This window comes from Mytilus californianus, unplaced genomic scaffold, assembly GCF_021869535.1.
Source record: "Mytilus californianus isolate M0D057914Y unplaced genomic scaffold, xbMytCali1.0.p SCAF_8, whole genome shotgun sequence".
Classification (NCBI taxonomy): Eukaryota; Metazoa; Mollusca; class Bivalvia; order Mytilida; family Mytilidae; genus Mytilus; species Mytilus californianus.
This window is the reverse complement of record NW_026262734.1, coordinates 47,597,133-47,623,965: the sequence shown is the minus strand read 5'-3', so window position 1 is coordinate 47,623,965 and position 26,833 is coordinate 47,597,133. Positions and strand designations below refer to the sequence as shown.

At 31.2% G+C, this 26,833-nt stretch overlaps 1 protein-coding gene across 2 annotated transcripts in view; it reads left to right on the top strand.

Moving 5' to 3' along the window:
- Positions 1–3,574: 3,574 nt before the first annotated feature.
- The window catches only part of LOC127712586 (von Willebrand factor D and EGF domain-containing protein-like), a 38,031-nt gene continuing 14,772 nt past the window's right edge, over positions 3,575–26,833 (top strand). Inside the window, exons 1-15 of one of the 2 annotated variants that reach the window (XM_052219099.1) lie at positions 3,575–3,652; positions 6,329–6,497; positions 7,509–7,736; positions 9,135–9,244; positions 9,977–10,228; positions 11,671–11,874; positions 12,961–13,122; positions 13,767–13,832; positions 14,422–14,696; positions 15,027–15,113; positions 16,967–17,350; positions 20,256–20,405; positions 20,977–21,189; positions 21,836–22,041; positions 25,939–26,341. In XM_052219099.1, the coding sequence (XP_052075059.1) occupies positions 3,586–3,652; positions 6,329–6,497; positions 7,509–7,736; positions 9,135–9,244; positions 9,977–10,228; positions 11,671–11,874; positions 12,961–13,122; positions 13,767–13,832; positions 14,422–14,696; positions 15,027–15,113; positions 16,967–17,350; positions 20,256–20,405; positions 20,977–21,189; positions 21,836–22,041; positions 25,939–26,341 (2,976 nt within the window). In that variant the 5' untranslated portion in view covers positions 3,575–3,585. Of the gene's footprint in view, positions 3,653–6,328; positions 6,498–7,508; positions 7,737–9,134; positions 9,245–9,976; positions 10,229–11,670; positions 11,875–12,960; positions 13,123–13,766; positions 13,833–14,398; positions 14,697–15,026; positions 15,114–16,966; positions 17,351–20,255; positions 20,406–20,976; positions 21,190–21,835; positions 22,042–25,938; positions 26,342–26,833 lie in introns of those variants that run through there. The other variant, XM_052219100.1, reaches the window with a different exon arrangement.

The following is a 26,833-nucleotide window of genomic DNA, read 5'->3' as shown; positions in this document are numbered from 1 at the left end:
GTATTTCCTATCATGATTTCCTTGATAGAGGGTTGCTGCTCACAAGGAAGTTATTAAACCAAGAGTTCCAAATGGTGAAGTTGAAATCATCCCTTCGTAAATTTTACGGACGCCATCACGAGTTGGTTGACCGTTATGGAATAACCGTTTCACAGATGATATCGGATATGTTCCTTATGTCGTAACTACAATCCCCTTCCCTTTTCACGAATGTGACCTACCTAAATAGACTATTTAACGGGTTTGTAATAACATGAGCAACACAACGGGTGCAACCTGTGGAGCAGGATTTGCTTATCCTTCCGGATCACCTGAGATCACCCCCAGTTTTTGGTTGTGTTCGTGTTGCTTTGTCTTAAGTTTTCTATGTTGTGCCTTGTGAACTATTATTTGTCTGTTTGTCTTTTTCTTTGTTAGCCTTGGCGTTGTCAGTTTATTTTCGATCTATGAGTTTGACTGTCCCTCTTGTATCTGTCGACCCTCTTTTACCTAAAATATCCTGTCAGATGCATAGAATATTCTAGAATTGATTTTGGTTTGATATCATGCATCTGGAAAAGTACTAAAATATTCTATTCAATAATATTTTTTACAAGTTTTTAAAGAAATGAAAACAACAACTACCGTTATTAGTTTTTCAAGGTAATGCCAAATGTTTTTAAACTATGCATTTTAAAAGATAATCAACTGACATTGATCTTTCTTTTAAAAAGGAGCATACGGTCTAGATTTGATCCAATGGTGATTTATATTTTTATTGTATAAATACGCCTAATGTATACATAATTCTTTAAAACAATTCATATTATTGATTGTTCATGAGTTTAGAAAACAACATCTGTTGTTGTATACTTTGTGTCATTAAAACTCAAAACCAATTCATTGATAATTCTACATGAAAACATCGTTATGAATAATTGTTAACAAACTAAACCAAAAGCCATTCTATAAAAAAAGGTCCTTGTTTTGTTTCCATGCAAAAGAAATCAGTGGATTAATACATATTAAGCCTATATGGTACATTGGGACGGTCGCACAATAATAATTGCATTACTATTTTCTCCACAACTCAGGCAGTTTAGAATAATAATTTTAATCTCTGTATCTTTCTTTCTTGTCTTTTATCCATAACAAAAAGCATTTAAAATATTAAGTCATCTGATGCTTGTTCTTGTCATAGGATTTCAGAATATTTTTATTCAACACACATTGTAAACTAATTTATAGATAAAGTGACATTTGCCTTTAAATGATGGACATCTGAACCGAAATTAAAAGATATCTTCCTCTTTATATATCAGCAAATATATGTAAGTGTTTATCAATTTGATATAATGTTCTTAGGTTTTCTGTTCAAATCAAAGTTTAGTTTAGTGTCTGTACATGTAACATAAACCTTTAAAGCTGTATCTTAACATCAATGTTGATGCGTCTAGCATCCATCTTAACCATCCATCAGATTGCATCTTCAAAGAGTAATATTTTCAAAGAGTTCACTTTCTTTTGCCTTGACCATGTTGACTGTAATCTTGGACTTAAAATGATGTTGCTAATTTCTCTAATTAGTCTTTGATTCCATGCTGTGATTTTGAAAAATAAAACACAAATTACAAATGCGTCCATCTGTTTTAGATTGTATATAGCCTAAGAATATTTTTTTTCGTGAATTAATCACCACATCTTTAGTATTCATTAAGTAGTTGGTTAATATATTGTTTTATAAATTCATACTAATATAGAATAGCAATGAACACGATGAATGAGTTAATTATTAAAAGTAATCATTTAACCTTGCATACATGTTAAAAATAAATTGTCAATTTGATAGTATGCATACGCATCTGTTAAAAATGCTAAAGGTGAAAATGTTATATTTTTTTTATTATATGGGCTATTGTTAGTGGAACTAGCATATCATAATTTGACTTAATATATGCGGATTTAAAACATAATGTAGTGACAACCAACATTATTGCATGTATGTATTTCATTGAAATTTTATCGATTGCATAGTATAAATCATGTTATGTTTCTTAGCTTGCTAGTTAAAATTATCTTCTTAATTTAAAGACTGATTATCGTTTTTCAAAGATAGACACCTGAGTTCATATAGCCAACCTCCAAATCGCCTCTTACACAAATAGTTCTGCCAGAATGGAAAAGATCCTTTTTAACTTGTTCCTAACCAAACTTGTGAATAAAACATAATATGGAAAAGGTTTCTTCTCAGTTCAACATTTATCGAGTTATCCTTTTTTAGACATATCCTAGGCTCCCAGTACTTCAGAAATAAACGACTTATGTTTTGTTTAACAGAACCTGGTGACTACTGGTCAGCAAAATTAAATCTATAAGCTGGGGTTCTCGAGCCACACAAGCAATTAAACAGGGGTATGGTGACAGAAGCTTATCATTGGGGCTGTATTAAATGAACACACAAACACAACGACAAGGACGTAAACAGTGGTCATCAATGACACACCTTTGAATCTGTCCTCTACCTTCGTTGATCGAGTGTAGGTTTTTATTCGTTTAAGAGAACAGAAGGATCTATCAGCAGTAGCAAGTGTTACCGTCAAACTCTGTAGTACCTTAGGAGCTCATAAAATGTTGGGGGTACAATTCATGGTTTGCATGCTTTAGCGTGTCTATCAGTGTATGTACTTGGCCTGTCAGCAACATTTTGCTATTTGCATTTCCACCTGACATTTTCTGCCGAATACGCAAACTATGTTTTTGTAGATTGACTGCGAATGTCATCATAACCTAAAGTTCTGATCTTGAAGTGAGAGAGTCAAGTTTTGATTTGCAATATAGTCAAGCAATTGGTAATATACTATATCGTCGCCAATACTCTTGGCGCGTATAAGCTGGCATATTAACCAAATGCTGTTTTCTTCTTTCTATTTTTTGTTTGATCGTTATCACATAACCACCCAATTATTCTAAGCAGATAAAAAAACATAATTTTGATAAATACAATTGTACACAATAACTGACTAAGGTCGTTGGTTTAACAAAAGCGTTTGCGTAACGATAGATAACATTAAGCCCCTCCAAGTACCTATTCATGTTATCTTAGAATAAGAACAATAAGGCACACAAAAGAATTAACAAACATCAGATCGGAAAAATTACTTACAATCTAACTATAAAATATAGGCGATATATAAGTAAATGAAACATCGATACAACAGACGTTGTATGCATGTACCGTGACGGTCTTCGAGAGGTCATTGAAAGCAGATCCTAATACTCTATAATCTACTGATATAAACACATTTATATATAAATGTGTTTCTTCTTATATAGACCACTATATTTCCTTTCAAATTGCATTTGAATACTTAAAAAATATAGCAGAGCTTAGAAAACATATTCTCCTAATTAGGTATTTATAATTTCGAAACCAAAAAAAAAAAAGATACAATTGATGATGTTTGGCGAGTTATCCGCTCTAGAAGAAAAACGTCTTGTCAATAAAATAAGTTTGTTTAAGTAGGAATAAACATTTGTTTTAGATTACGTATTTTTTTTATATTCAGTCTTGCATTACGTCTAAAGAAAATTCATTGATGACGAAAAATGGACTTCAAAAGCTTGGTTTGTGTCCTTGCATTATTATTCAACACCAATCTAGTTTTAGCAGAAGGTAAGCTTTCTTAAATTACTAAGCTGCCATAGGAATATTATTTACAATTAACATACCTTTTTACACTCAATTTTTGAAATATTAAAACATTAGTTCTCTCGTTACAGACTTCAAATACGCAAGGAATCTAATCTAAAATATATGCCGAAACAAATTCAGTATTTGACTTAGTATTATAACCTTAGACTTTTCTACACTTTACACATTCAATTATTCCCCATTTCAAACTTAATGACAAATTGAAAAAAAATGCCGAAAAAGCTACATGTACAAATATCTTGTCTTAAGGAGGGATAAATCGTACTTTGTAAAAAAAATTCTGTCTGATTCAAACAAAAAGTTATCTGAAATTTATGTCAATACAATGTATTAAGAAGAACGATTTCTTGATTTCCTACATATTTGTACAGTTTTGAGAGCATGTTTTCAAACAAAAAATCAGTATTCCATGGAAACAAACTGAGCTCCGTTTGCAGCCGACTTGTTTCTTTATTCATGAGGCTACATCCATACAGGAGCTTGGAAGAGTAAACAGAAGCTAGTCTGAACAGCACGATGGCTGCCAGATGTTGATCAGATCTTCTTACCCTGCCGATGGACATGATAGCACCTCCAGTGTTTTAATGGGGGGGGGGGGGGGGGGAGGGGGTCGTCTGCTTTAGTCTTTAATTTTCTATCTCTTTTTTTGTTTTGTATACTGTTGTCTGTCTTTCTGTCGTCTGATTTTTTTGCAATGGCGTTGACAGTTTTTTTGTTGTTTTTTTTTACTTGTGAGTTTGAATATTTTTATAAATAATTGCTAACATTTTTAATGTTGATATTTTAAAACTTTGATCACAGATAAAAACATAAATTTGAAAACATTTTAAAGTTTAAATTTGTAAAGTGTTACACGGAATTTACTATATATTACATGACTTAGGAATGCAGCCATTACTATCAGTATATTATGCCATTTAATGGATATTTACAATCACAAAATGGAAGAAAAATTAAAATTTAATAGATTTTCAAAGGAGCAGTTATATATTAATTGCGTATTCGTTATAACTTCGAACCGTTTTTTTTTGTAAATGAGTCAATAGTCAAACATATGCATACGTTTGGACCGAAGAATATACAAACTATATAAGCATGATAAGTAAACACTAATACGATTCAATGTTTTAATGTGCAGTCATTGTTGATTATACCCCTCTTACGAAAGGACCTTTACACTTTCCTTATTAACTTTCCCGTGAACGAACCACACATCAAAAAAACCTCGGATGAATTTGAAGGGCAACAAGTTCCTTCTACTCTAGTTGATACGCTAATGTTGCTTTTGGACGAAAAAAAAAAAACAAATGATATTGTTGCTTAACACTTAAACAATTAAAGTGAAATCTTAAATTTTACCGCTTATATAAAAAAAGACGTGGTATAATTGCCAAATGAGACAACTCTCCACAAGAGACAAAATGACACAGAAATTAACAATTTATGCCAAAACTTATTTCAGAAGTATCAACATAAGCACCGACACAAATTATACAAGTCCTATATATAGGTAAACATTGTAAGTAATGAACGTCCTATATGCTGCTGTGACTTAAGTTTGCTTAGGAAAAGAGATAATTAAATTGCATGGTAAATATATGAAGCAGATGTAGTTGTATTTGTTGTATCTTTTTTTAAATGATTTTAATAATATATAATTAATCAAATGATTAATAATATAAATAATACATTTTGAATTTATTAGGTCATTTTAGTCTAAAAGCATTGTATACACGTTACAATTTAGATTTGACTAATTGTATAAACCCTAAGTTGTTTATTTTTTTAAACTCTCGTTTAACGATTAGGCACATTGTTTTGTTAAATGTGGGTCCATTCTGTGTATAGCCGAAAACTACATTCTTAATTTTGTATTTTAATTATTGAAATGTATAGAAACTCATCATCAAAATTTTGGTAAGCCAGACGCATGTATTGCCATAAAAAGAAATATCAGTGGCGCTCGAATAAAAAAAGTTTAAATGAAAAAGTATAGTATGACGGTTAAGAGTGTAATTTATGCATTACATATATACATCTGTTATGTTCAAAATCTAATATTGTGCACACTGTGATTTAAACCGAATGTGTTACCAACAATTTAGTAACTACTTTTATATATATATCAACGAAACAAAGACATTTTCTTCCATTTTTCTTATTTCTGGTAGATTTAAGGACTTTATGCAACATTTTTATGATAGTGTGTCAATACAACTCATAATATGAGATTTCATCAGATAAACAATCATGCAAAATAGACCAAATCCCAATTCGAGACTATATCTTATAAGTAAATAAATATCTATGATATAAAGCTGATAAATAGTTGAAAATAAAATGTGTTCCAACAAGTGAAAAAAAAACGGAGGTCTACAAATGATTTAAAAAATAACAACTTGTACATAAAGTATTTTGATTGGATAAATATGTCATTTGAGGTAAAATACTCAACCCATTTTTGTTTTGTAATCAAACAGACCTATGGTGAACATTTGAGATAATTGCTATTTGTATTTCTAAAATTTATTCATTACTAACCCTTTATCCTTTTTTATTTAATTTCCTCATATTTGTATTTTTTAAATATTCACAAGTGATGCAGTAACAAAACTCATAGACTTTTCTTATGTGCAGATCGCAAACTGCTAGCAGCAAGTTCGAAGGAGCTGATATTCATGAATATAGATGGAACAAATCCTGAAGTGATTGTTCAAAGCGATTTGTACAATATTAGAAGTATTGCCTATCACGAGACAAAGAAATACATATATTTCACAGAATATCAATCTGGCAACATTACACGGTCAGTGGAGACATGAATTTATATCTTAAACAGATATCTTAATATTTGGTAATTCAGTTTGATCAATGTTAAAAAACATAATGATGTATGTACTATTTTAAAGCAAACAAAATGTAAACAAAACAAACAAAACAAACTAACTGTGCTCTATCATAATAAAATCAAGAATGGAAATGGGGAATATGAGACAACAACCCGACCAAAGAGCAGAAAACAGCCGAAGGCTAACAATGGGTCTTTAACACAACGAGAAAATCCCGCATCTGGAGGTGGTTTTTAGCTGGCCCCTAAACTAAATTGTGCACTAGTTCAGTGAAAAGGGACTTTTTTCTGTATGGGTCAAGGAAACAGTGTGATATCGGAGAAAATAAACCGTTAACGCATTCTTAATCAAACAGTTGATGAAAGCTTGTTCTGAATCAGTAAATTATGGTTACATAGAATAAATAAATTCTAAGTTGTCAATTATAATATCTTTTTTAATTTTATAAAATAATGCAACATACTAGTGGTCATACGTAGTTTTTATTATCGACCTTTCCAAATTGAACGAAAAAATCAACTTCATCAACAAAATAGGTCTTTGCATCAAAGTTTAAAATCATCTAGTTGAATCCTTTAGTCGTTATCTTTCCCAAAGTACCGTATATGGAAAGTTTTGCAAATTTACAATGCACAGTACCCGAACATAAAACACGATTTATTAACACCATATTGATTTATCTGCCACACAAAAAAGACACACCAAAACGAAACGCACAGAATGTTGCTCCATGCTGCAAGTTTTTATATTTGTTGTGTGTACAATAAAAATGCGGTCAATAATAACAATTTTTAGCAGTAAAGGACATAAAAAGGAACCTTACCAACTGCGTACTGCATCAACCGATATATTTAGAAGTATTATTGAACAGTTGCCACCATTTGGTATGAAATTGATTAAGTATTATCCTCAAATAAATATGTTTTCAATAATAAAAAATAGTATACGATATTTTCTTTTGCATGTAGGTTCCATTTTCCATCTGATGATTATATTATGGAAGTAATTGTTCAACAAAATTCAGGACATGTAGTGTCCAGTATCACAGTTGATTATCTCAACGATTATTTATACTGGTCAAACTCAAGCGATGGCAAAATAATAAGATCAAATCTTGACGGATCAGACATAACGCCTATACTTGATTTCAGTAGTTATGGTTCTCTAGGAATTTTAGAAGTAGATTTAATAAATGGGTAAATTTAACATTTATACTCACATACTCTATATCTAAAATTCTGATACTGATCACTTATTGACTATTTGTATTTGTTATGTATGTCCATCTTACGATATTCTATTCATTTATATTGTAAATTTATAAATTTTTACAATGTTTTTATTGTTTTGAAAATTCAGACATGTAAAAAAAGAACCAACACCTACGTTAGAATTATTAAGTCGTATTTGTCTGCAACTTTTATTAAAATGAAAATAAATCATCGCTCATTTTTGTCAATTATTCAATAATCTCATAAATAGATAAACACATAAAATATATATAGTTACTGTATATATCATAAGCATTTCCTGGATTGAAAATATACATTATTGTTTAAACAAAAGTTTAATTCTTTTTACGTTCTATATTGTTGGTCCCAAGCGTACTTATGAGTACTATACGGTGTCTTTTTGGCTAATATTTGAACGTCGCAGGATTACCTTTAAGTGTTCAAATCCACATCAATTAGTCAATGGATAGTTGTATATGTGTATGTTTTGTATAGCTAAAACATTATGGTGTTCTGTAACATGCTGTCCTGGGTTACAGAGAGGGATCGGCGACAACAAATATGCCTAGACTCACCACATTCAGGGTGTACGTACCTGTCCCTAGTCAGGAGTCTGTAATTCAGTGGTCGCGGCTGTTGCTGTATATTATTTTTGTTTTTCGTTTATTTTTTGTACATAAATCTTTCTTTTTTTAATTTCGAGGCCTTTTATAGATTATGCTGCGGTATATGTTTTCCTCGTAGTTGACGTCCGTACGATGACCTAGTGTTTTCGTGCAAAATGCATATATTTAAAGGAACCTAAAAATGCGTAGTAATTGTAGTACTCCATAGTCAATATATTGATTTTCAATGAAAAATATCCTTACGGAAAGCTGCTATAAAGTATTTATGCATACAAAGGGACATACAATGATTTGCTTTGCTCTCCCTTATCAATTCCAGAGAGAAGAAATAATGAAACAAACCAAACAATCAAACCAATCAACCCAATCACGAGAGCAGGAGATATGAAATGTCATTCGCATATAGCATTGTACATGTTGTAGATTTATCAAACACATATAATCTTAATGATTCAAAATATTGATCAGCAGATATTTCTTTGTATGTATATTTGCAATAATATTAAAAGAATGCTACGTGATTATGATTTGAAAAGATTTTTAACGAATACAATTTATTTTATCCACAAGTTGTTCAGGTAAATCAAGTTTTGATTTTTATGAATAATAAAGTGCTGGTGCATCTCAAATGTCGAAAAATATTCTACCACAACCAGATATATAAGGAATATTTGACACATGGAAAGAAACGTATTGTAATTAAATTTTGAAGTTTGCATTCCTGTTCACCTTTCAGATGGATCTACTTCATTAATGCCTTGAACGGATCAATTTTTAGATGCATGGTAGATGGATCTGACCTACAATTATTTTTTTCAAGTTGGTGGATATATGATATTGCTATTGGTAAGTCAAATGATAACACAATCGGTATCAACCAACGAACAGTAAGATTTATATTTAAAAAACACAATTGATTCTTCCTAATAAGAACGAATGCGTTCGAATAAAATGTTAGTCTAACACGGTACCATATATGAATATAAAATCAAAACAACAAGGACGCATTGACAAGCATAAAGAAAAGGCGATAAGTGTGTAATGTTTCTTCTTAAGGCATTAATGAATTATTATTAACACAGTTATCAGAAGCATGTTATCCTTTTCTACAAGTTAAAGATTTCAAATATTTTCCAAAACTGTTTGAATTTTTTCACGTTATATAATCTTGGTGATGTTTTACAGTTCTTTCTTTTACTTCTGTTTAACTGAATTTTACGGTGCTTATTGGTGTGTGTTTATTTATTCCACATTTGATATAGGTATATAGGGAGTGTTAATATCTCCAAAACATGTTAAATAGCTTGCTGTTCGGTCTGATCCAAGGCTCTGTGTTGAAGGCCGTACTTTGACCTATTATTGTTTACTTTTTACATATTGTGACTTGGATGGATAGTTGTCCCATTGGCACTCATACCACAAATTCTTACTTATATTAACTCTTTTGCATTTTTGCAATTGTCCCAAGGCAAGACGATTATTTTTTTTTTTTTCTTTATTTTGGTTAATTTAATATTTGTTCGGGTTTTTGTCTCATTTAAACATTCCCCGATTCCGTTTTCAATTCCAATTTTGCAGATAACCAAGACCAAAGAATATATTTCAGTTCTTCCCATACAGTTGGATCTACAACTTATGACGGTAATGATTTGAGGACGATACCAATAGAATATCGGTTTTGGAGTGGGCAAAATAGAATAGAACTTTCTGGTGACGTTATTTTCTATTCGGACAATTATTTAATGTATCGAGCCACCAAAAACAATTCTCAAGCAATTTGGTGGTACTTGGATGATACTATATATGCATTTAAAATTTATGAAAAGACGGGTAAGTTGTATACATGTATAACCGTTCAAGTGTGGTTAGAATAACTAAACGCCAGTTTACTACTTAAGAAATGTAATCGTCGTTATTTCCCTAAAACCTTTTACAGGGATTTTATATTTATTTTTATTTGGACGGAATGTAAAAGAGGGGCGAAAGATACCAGAGTGACATACAAGCTCATAAATCGAAAATAAACTGACAACGCCATGGCTAAAAAAAGACAAACAGACAAACAATAGTATACAAAACACAACACAAAAAAATAAAGACTACTCACCAAAAACTGGGGGTGATCTCAGGTGCTCCGGAAGGGTAAGCGGATCCAGCTTCACATGTGGCACCCGTCGTATTTTTAATGTTGGTACAAACCCGGTAATAAGTCTAATTCGGTTGGTCATATTCGTGAAAGGCGACGGGATTGTAGTAACATATCCGCTATCATCTGTGAAAGGGATAATTCATAACGGTCAACCAACTTGTGATAGAGTCCGTAAATTTTACGAAGGGATGATTTCAACTTCACCATTTGGAACTCTTGGTTTAATATCTACACGAACGATGTATTTTTTAGGAATGGGTTCTGCTTTTGACAACCCCGTAAATATGAATTTGACAGTTTGTCGGGTAACTGTGATGAGACTTGTTCTTGGACAGTCTGTATAACAGTTTTTCTGACATTCGAAAGAACAGTTTCTGATAGTGGTTCTACCCTAGAACAATTTTGGACAGTTTTAACTTAGTTAAGACTTTTATAATACGTCCTATGGTAGAACCCTCAAAAGTTGGTTTAGGATAGAACTTTAAGAATATATATTTTTGTATTTGTAATGGATACAAATGTTGTCGTTATTAATGTTTTGGCTAGGGTAGCATTTTATTATAGTAAGGGAATTAGACATTCCTGCATTTATGTCAGGAATGCCTTGTTTTATGGTTCCCAATGTAGTGTTTCATTACGGTTTCTATATATGTTTATGTAAACTCTTTACAAACAAAATATATTTTGAACGGAAGTCATTATTAAATAGTTAATATTGTGTTCTCTGTAATTGTATGTAATATCATGTATGTGCACTTCGGTGAAATATTTTACGTTAAACTGATCATCAAGATAATACTAGATTAACGGACAATATCAATTACTATAAAGGCAAAAACCTTTATTAAATCTATCACACTATAACAATTTTTATGAAACCAAAAATAACACACATTCATATAATATAAAGCACCTAAGCGGTTACCTTTACATCACAGCAATTCTTTTAATATTTAATACAAAACAAATATGGTTTGAATGAAAATAATAAATACTCATCAAATTGTCGAATGCTTCGAAATTTATAGAATACCTTGTTAAAATAATTTTATTTAAACAATTACTTGGTACAATTGGAAAGGTCTAAGGAAAATAAAATCATTGTACCTATGAATTTTTCAAGGAGACTGTAAGAAATACACAGCAATCAAAAATGAAGAAAAAAGATCAAAAGACTATCTCACTGACTTGGCAAATAGTCGATCTACAAGTGATGAATATTTAGACGACAGATGGTACAGAATTTTCAGTGCAAATGGGGATCAAATGCCATCATATCCTCCTGGTATAATGCATTGTGGGACCATCTATCCTATTTGGCTCAATGGTATTTGTCAAACAAGTCATAAATCAATAACGTTTTAAAGTACATTCATATAATTCATTATTTGGTACGTTATAATACAATGTAGTATCTAAAATGTTATTCCACATGTCATAATGTCTACACGTGAAACAATTATTATGTCGGGATGTGGATTTGCGGGAGTCATTTGATAGCGTGGATCAACAAATATATGGAAAGTAATCTTAACGTTCTAGACGTTTGTTGACCCTGTGCACTGACTTAATCTAGAACATTCTTCAAAATAAACAAAATACGTTGCATTTAACGTGTATGCTTTGTTTTGAGCAGCCACAGAAGCTATGCTTATTTGAAGGCGGAATCATCGGACACAATTTTAAAATATAAATTTCTTACAAATAATTTCGACTAATTTTGTTCCACTTGACTGAGAAGAACATGGTAACAATATGTTTTGTCAAAATTAACGGAACAAGGACGAAGATGGATGACCAATGATTGACAGCAAGTGGTTGAAATGACTAATACTGATCATTTTAGCCTTTTGAAGTTGAACAAATAAGACTTATCGACAGAGAGGTAACGCATACATATACATATTATGCGCATCAAAACAACTGTTTGCAGAAAATTGCTTTATCCCACCATATTTATAGTGTTTCAAAACATCCTATATTTAAAATAATTTGTATAGCAAACAGGTTGGTTTGATAAAAAGATTAAAAGGAGAAGAATATGTTCGTGCAACGCTGAATTCACATTTCTAGCTTAGAAGCATCAACCATGATGTATGATTGCCTTTAAGACAACTATGAACCAGAGGTTAAATGGCATAAGGTCACCGCATGATTAATGCACAAATCTTCTGCAATGTTTACGGATAATATAGTTGGTGGAAGTGTAGAAAAATAGCAAAATAATAAGATACGCTCAGCACTACGTTAAGCATGATATCTAAAGTAAATTATGTTCAAACGTCTAGGGAACACACATTTTACCACAATATAACTAACTATTACATAACATGTCAACTTAAAATATATATGTTTTCTGTTTAAACATGTTAAACCGGTCAAAAGAATAATTTAAAGTATTTGTTTATGCTAGGAACTCTACCTAGAGTGGATGATGGTAACATTAGCGGAGAAGCATGCGTTCAAAAAGAGAATGACATTTGTGAACAGTCTATTGCCATAGAAATAAAGAATTGTGGAGTATATTTTATTTATTCTCTCCAGGAAGCGCCACCGAATTCGTCATTTTGCTTCGGTATGAAAGATTTGATGTTGATTATGTGACATGTAATTTTGTCTGTAAAAACTGTAAAATGTTATCAGAAAGAATTATAAACTGATCAGAAGTAATAAGAAATCTTTGTATATTGTATCTAAGTTATAAGTTTTGCTTGAACAGAAGTGTGTTTCATCTTCAGTAAAACATATTTATAAATATAAATATTATCCGAGAGTTTCTTTTTCTGATGGCACGATCAACAAGCTAGGTTGGCCAAAATTAAAACTGTAAAAGGTCTTAGTTTCAAGTTAGTTAATTCTAAATTAAATATGTCGATTTGTTTGATTTTTGTTTATTGTTTTTTTTTTGTTCTTTTGTTACTTTTTCCATTTACCGATTCGTTATAACTGTCAGTTGGTGTATCGAAATCTGCGAATGTTTTTCAGCTTCAAAATGGTTTTAACTAAATATATTATATAGAATATGCACGAAAGATGTCATTTCACGATCCGTTTTATTTGTAAGGTCGCGCATTGGAAGACATTCAAAACAATGGAATACAAAATAAAATGGCAGGTTTGTCAATCAATTCATGCAAGACACCTTATTGTATAGATACAAATCGTGTCATTATTTCTGTAAATAAATAACAAATAGTTCATGCTCAGTTTTATTTATAGGAAGCGGTCCAGTTGTCTGTCCAGTTGGCATGTCATCTGAAACAGGTTTTTATCCTGGGTGTAGCTGTAAGTACAGATGTTTTCCCAGGTCAATAAAATCCGCAAAACATGCCAACGGCATTAGGTGTTGTGTCATTACTGTAGTAAAAAAGAATTTACCAAGTTTTAGGTAAAACATAGAATAAAAATGATTGTATTTGTTGGTATGATCGAATGACTACTTGGTTGACGTTTGATAGCAATAATTTTCATAGAACATAGTAAACGTACAATTTGCTTTAAACATATGCACACATATTTAAAATGGAATGAGGTATTATAACAGACTGTCCAATGGTAAGAGATTTTGAATGAAATTTTAATCGAAATAAAATAGTATATATACATTAGTATATCAGCTGAAGGACGCCTCCGGGTGCGGGAGTTTCTCGCTGCATTTAAGACCCATTGGTGGCCTTCAGCTGTTGTCTGCTCTATGTTCGGGTTGTTGTCTCTTTGACACATTCCCCATTTTTATTCTCAAATTATTGTCATATTTATAGTTATTACTTCTTGCATTCTTTAGAAATAAACAAAATCTTAATCATTTGACAATGAGAGACAATGTGTCTGCATTATTAGATATTATCCAGTTTAAACTTGATTTGTAATGTAGCGATCTACCCAAAGACAGTGGTGTCTGTTGTTGTACAGGCAGAACTTTTGGAAGGTTCCAGCTTCCAAATCCCTGGATACGATCCAACACCAAGTTTATTACCTGTATTTAGATGTAAGTTTCAAGAAGGATCAAATGCAACTTATATATACGACATCTTCTGGTACATAAATGGGAATAAAATCACATCGTATGCCAACATTTCAATAGAAGGTGTAACCACCACTCTTCTTAAACACACAGACTGGATAGATAATTATACGATGAATATGGAGGTAAATATATATTTCTTTTCATGTAGTGTATACTAACTTTAGATGTATCGGCCACATCATTCTACATGTATACCTACATTGTATATCATGTCACAATTCACTATGATTTTACTTATTTTCATATGACGATGTTGATTTTTATTGGATTATTAATTTCTACTACTATATACATTATGTATATCTGTGTAATTGTTGTTTTTATATCAATATATGCAACACATTGTCTTTAACATACGAATGTTCCACCTGACCTATGGTTAACAGTCATATATATATGTCAATAGACTATCGCACATGCCATTTTCAATGTGTACCATGCTTCAATTGTAGGTTCAATGTGCAGTTAGAATGAGATATTTTGTTAACTCTGTGCCTGGGCCATTTTATTACAGTGAAAAGTTCAAAGCTGGACTCTTTGTAAGTTGATATTTTTAAATATGTTGTTAAAATAGTTTAAGAGGTGTATACCCACCATTTTCCATGTCCTGTACCAAGTCCGGAAAAAAATGGTGATTGTTATATTATAGTTCGTTTCTGTGTGTGTTGCATTTTAGTGTTGTGTTTTATTGTGTGTCGTTATGTCGTTGTTCTCCTCTTATATTTGATGTGTTTCCCTCAGTTTTAGTTTGTAACCCGGATTTTTTTTTCTCTATCGATTTATGAATTTCGAATAGAGGTATACTACTGTTGCCTTTATGTATATAAACTCAATTGTTGTTTACACTTGCATTTTACAGAGTTACAATTGCGCAATGTGTTTTCCAGCTGATCTGAAATATATTTTTTGTATACAAGAACAGTGGTTTGATACGTAAACAAGACAGCAAACTAAATACAATTTCATTAAAAAAAATAAAGACATAACTTCTTCAACATTTGACAAGTAGAATGTTTAAATTGGACATAGAAAGGTCAAGCCAAATTTTCAATTTTCATCAACACTCAAATTTGTATATCGTCAAAACTACACTACAATGTGACAGTAAATGACCGAACACATGAGGTACGCAATCTATAATTTATATTAGAGTATTTTTTTACATGGTCTTCAGCATTTTAGTAACGTGTTATTGGACTACTTAAAGCATATACTTTGTTTTTTTCTTTTTCAGTGTTTTTACAATGATTGTAACTAGTAGATTTGTTTACATAAGCTAAAAATTATGATGCAAAATGAAACATTATTTTTCATAAAACGTGCAGAGATACACCTTTTTTTTAAACGCATTGTTCACTTTGTAATTTTTGTTATTGACCAGAATTAGATGAACTGGGATGATTATTACAATGAAAATGAAATAAATACATCGTTAAAATATTTCATTCACATGCACACATGGTACGATTTGTTAAAAAATGTAATTTGCAGTAAAACTAATATACAGAAAAAAATTTTCTAAAACTTTCTCCAAAAGGGTTTAATTTATAATATTATTTAAATGTACAGTTTTGAAACTACAATATTAGGATCACAGTGTAACAGTTCTATATAGATTATATAGGGGGAACTTGTTTGGCAACGAAAACAATAAATATGTACGTTTTATAAAGAAGTATTGTCAGAGGATATTCAGTTGAAACCTGAACTTAGAGATCACCTTTACTGTATTTAATAAAACCTTTAAGAACTTTGGGTCCTCAATGCACTTCAACTTCGAACTGTATTTGGCTTTTTTAAATTGTTTTAATTCGAGCGTCACTGACTAGTCTATTGTAGAATTGTTAACAAAACGCGCGTCTGGCGTACACCATTTTAATCCTGTTATCTGTCATGAGTATATTTCAGGAAAAAACAGTCATTTTCAGTATTGCAAATTGAAAACATACGAAGATGTTTATCTTTTTCTATTAAAAATCAAATTAAATATTAACACTTCTTTCAAATACATCAAATACAAGTATTTCTTTTGACACCCTACACAGTTGATAGTCTTAAATACAAATGTATATATTAAAATGAAATAATTGTTAACAAGATTTCCTAAATATGAATTGATCCAGACGCATTTTTATCAGTTTTGTTTACTATATAACATAACATATACCTACAGTTGTCCATATTTCCAGGATACCATTTAAATCTTAAAAAGTTGTTTGACTAACTGAATAGAACAATTTCATTAAGTTCAATCAAAACTGAGATTCTTATTCTTGAAAGGAGTATATGAGTTTATGCATGTACATTGTCTGAAAATATCAGTCATTTTCATTCAAGTGATTCATAAAACTACAAATATTATTGGTCGTTAATAATACCTTTCTTTATTTAGCCGGAAAAGTATGAATATACAGTAATAGAAGGCGAGTCCATAACCATTTCGTTCAAATCAACAGTTCCTGTAGGTTGTATTGCTTCACATAAAGAACTCATGACTCACTGCGACCAAAATTTTTATGTATTTCAACCTACAAAGAATCAAAACTTCGAATCGTGTTTTAATAATATTGCTATGAAAGATATCATATTTAAAGCGCAATTTTGTGGCATCACATTTGGAGCCAGTGACTGGCAAGACGAAAAGACATTGGAAGTATACGGTATTAGTGATGGTCTATACAATAGTAAATTTAGAGCAGCTTATGTCAGACTTTCAACTTCAACAGTCTCAACATTAAATGAAATGTGGCAAAGTGTTAAAATTCCAGATATTAAGGTTAGTTTTAAGAAAAAAAAATAGTTTTGGTTTTGAAGGCAATATTTTATTACCTTTGTTTGATAATAATTGTCCGAAGATTGACATGAAATTAGCATAATAAAATTAAAATTCAATTTATTAGCAGTGCGGATCCTGAAATTTTTCACGGGGAGTGTCTCCAATTCAAGATAAAAAACAAAGTTATTGTTATCATTGATAATTGAGGTCACGACGGTATTAACACAGCGAATAGTAAAACATGGTTAACACTATTGATTCGAATTTCATTTTGTTTGTTTACCCTGATCAAAAGTGTTAACTAGCTCATCAAAGTCTTAATGTTAATAATAGTGCACGTGCATCAGTGATCATTCATTACGACATTTCTGTCCCTTTTTTAAAGTTAACAAAAATAGGAACTTGATCCCCTTATTTATACGCTGACATTCGCAATTGTGGTAACAATTTTAAGAATGTCAGATGTTTTGAAAGAGAAACTTGTAGTGTTTCTAAATGCTTTCAGCTGTTTACTTTGGTGAGGTTTTTTTTGTATTTTGTCATAAATACGACAACATATTCATTTAAACGATATTCCACTGGCGCTTAAGAAGTCCGAATTATATCAATCAGAAAAGTTTTTTTTTTTGTTTTGATTATAACGTGCGTCGGAGTTTTTGTATCCATCTCCAAGAGAAAAAGCCATAACTTGTAAGATTAACCAATAATCGTTGGATCTTCAGATTAGAACGGATTAATCGATTTTGCCATTAAGAGCCGCCCTAGGGTGTAAAATTTTAAACACGTACATATTATAAAGATTGGAGAAAAAGTTTTTAGCATCACACTATAAACAAATTAATAAATGTGGAATTATACAACAACGTTTAGATATCTAGATAAAAAGAAAATCAATTCAAAAAAGAAAAAAAAGGCTTACTATTGCGAATTGTCTTTATTTCACATATCCATATCAAATGTATCGAATTAGTAATTAACGATCATTGGTAAACACATATCAAGTGTATACTTATGTATTTTAGCCTGAAGGTAAATTTATTGTATACGAAATAGAACTATAATTTATTATACGTGATAAACTCAAAGGTATTATCGACAACACGGACAAAAAATGCCAAATGTAGTATTGCGATTTCATAAAATGGTGCAATCATATTGTACAAGACCTTATGTTGCAGTTTTGCAAAACCTATCTCGCCGCCATTCCGCAAAAGTAAAAAAAACATTGAAGTTTATTTTGAATTACAGTATTTATCTTTTCACTGGTTGATATGACCACGATAGTATTTATAATGTATATGACAAAACTATTGCAATTGTTTTGGTTCCACTTTATATTTGGAAAAAAAATCTTTCAAACCACTTGTTCAAAATTCATTGATTACTTTACACAATAGGCGTGAACATTAGAATAAGCATTTCAATTTTCAATGCAATAAAGGTAAACCCCAGTTCTATTTTTATACTTCCTAGTTTCTTTTTCTGAAACAAGTGTTAATTGAATAGTTCTATTGTTACGAAAAAGAATGGATTTTGACACAGGGTGTGACTAGCGGGATTTCTGGAAACCCCTGCTTCTACATCTCGAAAGCACAGTCAATTGTTATTCATAACAATAGAAATTGTTTATTTTAATAGCATGAAAAAAAAGAGATTACTATTATTGATCACTACAAGTCGTTTCAAAACATATTTAAAAAAAACATATTTTAGGACATTCCAATAGCGGAAAAAAAAATATTTAGAATCTTTTTTGAATTCAAAAAATCATTTAAATACTGCTATGCTTGAATATACAATTTTAATCTCATATTACAATGTCTTGAAGAACATACATGTCAAGAACTTTATTTGGATTATACATTAAAAAACATATAGCTTTCAATTGAACTAATTCTTAATCATAAAATTAATATTATTGTTTGGATTGTTGAACACTAATGACGACACCCAGGGGCGGATCAAGATATTCTTAAAAGGGGCACCAACCTAGGATAAAGGGATCACCATTCAATAGGTTTGATCGTGAAAAAGGGTGTTCCACCCCACCACCCCTTGGATTGATCTGCAAACGAGGGTTCCTACATATATGCAATCTGTATTTTTATATGCTAAGCGTGTCCGGTCTTCGAGTTTCTAATCCAGACAGACCTATTCCTCAGTATGTTCGAAGATAGTGTGTGTTTAATGTTGAGAGGAAGGAAGGGGCTTGTTTTGATAAAACTATAACATTTAAAATACATTTATGATAATCTTCATTAAACTGATACATGTAAGTACTTTGAGTTATAGAAATTGTGTAACTTTAGTCTCTTCTGCCAAATCCATGCCTGACTCAAAATGTCGTCCGTCTTAAACCCGTCTATATTGACAACTGCATGCAAGGAACCTGATGTTTATATTTGTAATAAGAATGCACAATACGGCCATATTTACCTGTTGATCCATATAGCACATGGATTTAACAGAATTATGCAAAACAGCAACTTTGACATTAATTTGTAGAATCTACTCACTTTTCAAAGTTTGAATAAAGATCGTCAAAGTAAGGTTACTAGTGGGGTTTAATAAAACAATATTCTGAATAATCATTGTTGATATTTTCAATAAAAATGCTATTTGATATTCAAAGTAAAAAAATATAGGGTTTAGCTATAGCATCGGGTGAAAGTTAGTTTTACACTTCGGGATATGGCTGTCTAGACAAGAAACCCATCCCGCCTTTGGCCGTCAGGGTTTCTTATCCAGACTCACATATCCATCAGTGTATGACTATTACTTAAACTGTAGGAAAGACGGAAACAGGAATAAACAAAATAAGGACTTATTGACTATCGAAACATAATCTTATTAACAGTAAGATCAGATATGTGACCAATATTAAGCATGTTCTCACTTTTACCAGGTAACCGTCATCGATAAGGATATAACTTTGGCAAACAGGCTTTGTCAATCTCATAATGATCCCCATATCAGAACTTTCGATGGAATCCATTACGACATGATGGAAGTTGGTGAATTTGTTCTGTATAGAAATGACAACGGACCCTATTGGGTAGGATTGTAGATATATTATATAACACAGTTAACATATTTACCAGAGGATAAGTTTTTAACCAGAAATATGCAACATTACATTATGAGCCTATCCTCTGCGCATGAGACTTTCTTACATCTATGTCCTCTATCACATATTATTGACATGGTGAGAAGTGTAAACTGTATTAATGATATTTAGAACATTAGCATATAGTTAGTTTTATAACAATCTGAATCCTGTCTATACCAGAATGGATATCTTGACTATATATTTACTGATATCGGATGACCGAAAAAAAATAGAAACATTAGCTGATATTTGGCTCAACTTTTATTTTAAAGAATTTATTTACACGGACACGATAATTTTGAAGCATGAAAAAAATATAATTAATAGGTTCAGTTTACATTGCAAGGTTGTTATGTTTTAGTTTACCACAAGTTTGTAAACAGTGCATAGTATGAACAAATGTAGTTTTGAAGAAAAAAACATGTTAATACATTCAATGTAATAAACGTAAACTGCAGAAAATATAAATCCAGAACATAGTCTAAAATAACATGGTTTAATGTATCCTTTTAAACAGGTTCATGCATTGTTTACGAACTGTGGTTGGACTAGTGCATCGTGTAATTGTGGAATAGCAGTAAGAAGTCGTAGCTCCTTATTTGTTATAAGGACATGCGCAGTTGTGTCAAGAACGAAACAAGAATTATTGAAGACACCAATTACCAAATTGATAAGTTGTAATGAAAACGACTTACTGATAAACTATAACCAGCGAAGAAACGAGTACACGGTAAATAATCATTTAAAAAAATAGTCTTCAGTTGTTGATTGTACCTACAGATCTGAATTGTTAAAAGGTCGATTAATTCGTTCATCATCAGATGATGTGTGTCCCAAACTGCATTTTATACAGTGTTAATTTGTATTGTTATTATTACCAAACATAAAGCTTTAAGTCACTTTAAAAAATCAATTAATAGATTGCATCTAAAAGTTGATTCACAAGCATTATTTAGTTAAATATTAGAACTACAGAAAAAAAGTAATGCGTTACAATTATCAAAATAAATACAATCACAATTGAAATTCTACTGCTTTAAACAGTATTTTATCAAACATACCGATCTTGCAGATAAATTAAAGAAGAGGAAATCCATAAAAAATGACAAAACCAAAGGTTTGACTAAATCAAGAACAGAACTGAGTTTTTAATGGTCAAAATCAAAAAAATATAATATCAATGTACGCTTTTAACTTGAATGACCAGTCCGTGTTATCATACAGAATAAATTTTAACTCTTAACTATATTTCTTGTTTTACAAGTATACTTCAAACATGTTAAATTGTAATTAGTTTTTATCATGAGCACATGTGCATCGTATAACAACAAAGCTATTTGCTTCTGGGTGTTGATAAATAAATTTATTACATTAAGATAACCTTACCTACTGGAACAGAAATCAATGTTCATATTTCCTGGAGATTCATTCGGTCAGTGTCAATAAAACCTTCAAGTTATGATATAAATGAGGCTAAAGGACTTTGTGGTGTTCCTAGTATCACAAAAGATCCATCTGATGATTATACTGATCGTAAAAAAAGACCAGTGAGCAGCAGTCAAGAATTTGCAAAATCTTGGAGGTAATTTGATTTTAAGCTTATTTTTTTACAGCTACAGAACAATAGAATAGTTTAAAATCTGTACCATTGATTTTTTTCGGTAAGCAGTTTATTCAGCTTCTATAGAAAAACCAAAAGAAGCTAGTAATATCCTTTATCTTTACTTTCAACTATATAGATAATGTCCTCTCACTAAAAAATTCATAGTTTAAGTTTAAGGTAGAGCCGAAAATTAAGTCCCTGAAATTTTCTCTCCAGAAAGGGGATCGAACCAGGAACCTTTGTGTTTGTAGTCAGATGCGCTAACTAATACACCACGGCTCTCCTACAAAGTTTGGTGACTTTGTTGGACGCATCTATCCCATCGCACTTTAAAAAAGGATACAACAGATACAGTTAATTCTGCCTCATATATTGACTTGCATCTAGATGTTGCCAATGAGGATCGATTGAGAACAACATTTTACAACAAAAGAGATATTTCAGATTTCTAATTGTGAACTTTCTATTTTTATGTACCAACATTCCCGCATATGGAGTATATATCGCCCAGTTGTTACGATATTCCTGGGCTTGTATTTCCTATCATGATTTCTTTGATAAAAGGTTGCTGCTCGCAAGAAAGCTATCAAACCTAAAATTCCAAGTGGTGAACTTATAATCATCCCTTCTAAAATTCGAAGCCATCAAGAGCTAGTTGACCGTTTTGGAATATCTGTTTCGCAGATGACGACGGATATGTTTCAATATTTGTTTTAGACTTTCGAATCTGCTTGCCTCGAGGACCAGAGTTATTTCTTCAAATGTTCAGAAACCATCTACAACTTGGTATAAGAACTGAAGATGAACGTATGCCAACCTTATAAAAAAAATAAAAATATATCAAACTGTACACCAATATAATTGTTCTTTCAATATTGGTATGGTTATTTTAAGGCACAGCATAGACGATATCAAGTATTTTTTGTGCAAACTAAGGCGCAGTTAAATCGTTGATTTTGATTGTAACATATAAATGTACACATGTCAGATACAGTAGCTTGTCATTGTGTATATATGTGAATGACAACGACCAGAATCAGAATGAACCAAGATGCAGTTGCGGCGACGAGGTAGTTACATATTCATCTACCTTCGTTATAACCTTTCTGAAAAAGTAAAACAACAAAAATACAAAACTCCATGGAAAATTCAAAACGGAGAGTCCTTTAACAATTGGCAAAATCAAAAGCTCAAACACATCAAACGAATGGAAAACAACTGGCTTATTCATGAGGCCTGGTTTTCGAAAGTATCCTAAGATATGTCATCAGATATATCTCAGGACAAATTTTAGGACCATCTTATGACTATCATATGATATGATATAATGTAAATCAAAGCTGGCCTAATATAGTCATACCTATGATGTTCATACGACTGTCATAAGTGAACATTTTTTATTTTATTTTAAATAATAATTTTAAAAAATAAAAAAATAAAAATAAGATTAATAAGTATAAACATAATAATTACCATTCTCATTATTTACGAACATTTATTTTTTTTTATTTTTTCATTATAATGAATATGAAATTACATGTATATATGAAAAGAAATTAAAATCTGAGTTGATAATTTGTTAAACTTTAGTGTGTATATATAAAATATCATGAACTTTGCGTTCATGTATTATCATGTATACATGAAGTTTTATTTGATTTTGAATACTTTTAAGATGCAGTACATTGAGTACCCGCTTACTATAATGCACATGCAAATACATTAAAAAAGGTACTATATAAGGACAGAAATAATGTGTATATTTATTAAACAAAATCATGAGTAAGAAAAGGTTCCAAATTTTACGCAGTAGGAGAATTTGACAAAGTAGATAAGAATAAATCTTTACTATTTTGCCGACTGAGTAACACCTATATAGTAAATTTATTATCTTTATTGTAATAAACATGAAATTATACATGATAAACAGTAATAAAAGAATTAAGTTGATAGTCATAAGACCTTCATAAGTCATGTCGCAAGGAGTCTTAACTGTACGACAACAGTTATGACATATCGTAACTTGGGACACTTTCGAAAACATATCTTACGACTACGGCATGTCATAAGACCATCGTAAGACATGTTTAAGTCATAAGATACTTCAAAAAACCAGTCCCCGACTTGATACAGGCATTTGCTTATGTAGAAAATGGTGGATTAAACCTGGTTTTAAAGCTAGCCAAACCTCTGAAGCAGTTTTTAGTCAAACGTATACATGGTATAACTCTATAATTTAAATTATTAATATCAGGTAGGCGTTACCTGTGAAAGGGGACGAAGTCCGTATAGATTATTGTTTTAATTAAAACATATTTTTATTTTAAAATCTGTTAAGAAAGAAACGGATATACCGTAACGTTTACGATGTTGTTTTGAAAATTTTAGTTATGACGTCATTTTCAATGTTCGTCCTTCCGTCCGTTCGTTCGATCGTCAGTCCGTCTGTCCCGCTTCAGGTTAAAGTTTTTGGTCAAGGTAGTTTTTGATGAAGTTGAAGTCCAATCAACTTTAAACTTAGTACACAGTTCCCTATGATATGTTCATTCTACTTTTAATGGTAAACTAGAGTGTTTACCCAAATTTAACGGTCCGCTGAACATAGAAAGTGATAGTGCGTGTGGGGCATCAGTGTACTATTGACACATTCTTGTTTTTCATATCAAAGAATCATTTAAGGTAGTTCAGGGTATAGAAAACAAAAAAAAATGAGAATGGAAATTGTGAATATGCCAAAGAGACAACAACAGACGAAGGCCACCAATGGGTCTTCAACGCAGCGAGAAAATCCCGCACCCGGAGGTTATCCTCAGCTGACCCCTAAATGAAATTGTGTACTAGTTCGGTGAAAATGGACGTCACCCTTAACTTTAAAACATATAAATGAACTAAAATTTAAAAACAGACAGAACTAACAAAAGCCAGAGGCTCCTGACTTGGGACAGGCGCAAAAGTGCGGCGGGGTTAAACATGTTTTTTGAGATCTCAACACTCCCCCTATACCTCTAGCCAATGTAGATAAAGAATTATCGTATACTTTGCCAACATGAAGATTTTACTATGGTTTTTTTTTTAAAATGATAAGAAGTATGGGTCACATGTCGTTCAAAATTGCCAAAATTACTAAGATTCTTCACGAAAAAACACATGCTTGTGCATAAAAAGAAATCTATAAGACAGAATTTTGAAATAAAATATGAGAAGATAATTTTTATGATATAAAATATATATTTATATTAATAATTGAAATTAAAATTAAAATAAAAAATGGTGTCACGGAACTTGTTTTCTTGCTACAAGTAAATAATTGAAAATTTCCCTATATGTCTAGTATAAATTTTGTACTAAAGAGTTATCTTCCCTTAAATGGCTTATTTGAAAAATTAATTCTAAAAGCAAACATATTTGGTATTTGTTAAAACATTTTCGATAATGCAATGAATAACTAAGTTTTCTTTATTTTTAAAATAAACAGTGTAACCTATTAATTGCAAATCTGTCTCCAAATTTGCAGATTTGGACAAAGAACTAGACCGATTGTTTACTGAGATTGTACAATTCAAGATGGCGGTATACCCCAGAACTACCTTAAATGAAATTGTTATTATGCGTCTTCGTATATTTTACTTAACTGCTAAATATATACAAACGAAACCGGAAGAAAGAAGGAGATTTCTGCACAAATGCTAGAAGATATAAAAAGTAATCAAATTTTAGTTCATTAGAAGATTGATTGATTTGTTTGATTTTTCTACTTTTATTACCGACTTCATCCCCATATAATGAGAACATATGTTGTCCTTTTGGATCAACCGAGAAATGCTGTTTACTTTGTTTATTGTGCAATTCCAATCATACATGCTATTATTTTTCCAGAATAACTTCAGCAATGGAAAATGAACAGTTGTTTGTACAAGAACCTGGTTTTATCAATGATGAATTAAATGTTGACCTTGAGAAAATTCCCTCAAACACAAACATCTCGACTGCGACGACATTTTGCTCATGTGAGGATCAGGCCAGTAACACGGAATCACTCAACGATTTCAACATCATACAATGTAATTTGACTGAAAGTACGGAATTTTGCTCGAGTTCATTACAGTCTGGAAACAAGATACATTCATATTCTACTTCTTGTAAAATCTCTAAACGCAAACGCCGTTCAGGAAGTCACCGTAGTTTATCTCGACGAAGTACAGCTGATACTGAAGACAGTGATGATATGACGGATTTTGAACCTGTTGTTTATGATGAAGACCTCAACAGTACAGATGTGGTATTGTTCCTTACTATCTACTTAAAGCAAAAATCTGAAATAGCATACTAATATAAATGCTTCAAAAGTTTAATAATTTTGCACTTTTACAACTTATTTGTATTCTTAAATTGTTGTTTTCGTCACTTGTATTGACATTTAAAAATGCAGATTGAAATGGTTAGACATAAATTGCATCGTTACCATACAATGAATCACTTCATTTCTCATGAAGTGAAATATTTTTTGTTTAAATTAAGCAAGTTTGAGTAACCAAATTGATTTAAGAGGATATCCCGTGTTTTGATACATTATTTTCAATTATATTGTTCATTTTCTGCAATATTTTCTGCGTCTTAAAACGAAATGTAAACATACAGCTTACTGTATGAATATGAAATTAAAGTAAACTAGTGCTCAGTTATGGCAGTGTCCCTGTATAAGATATTAAACAGCGATGAAACTAAGCACGTCCATTCTTTAGAATGTAATTGAGTTTCATGACGTATATAC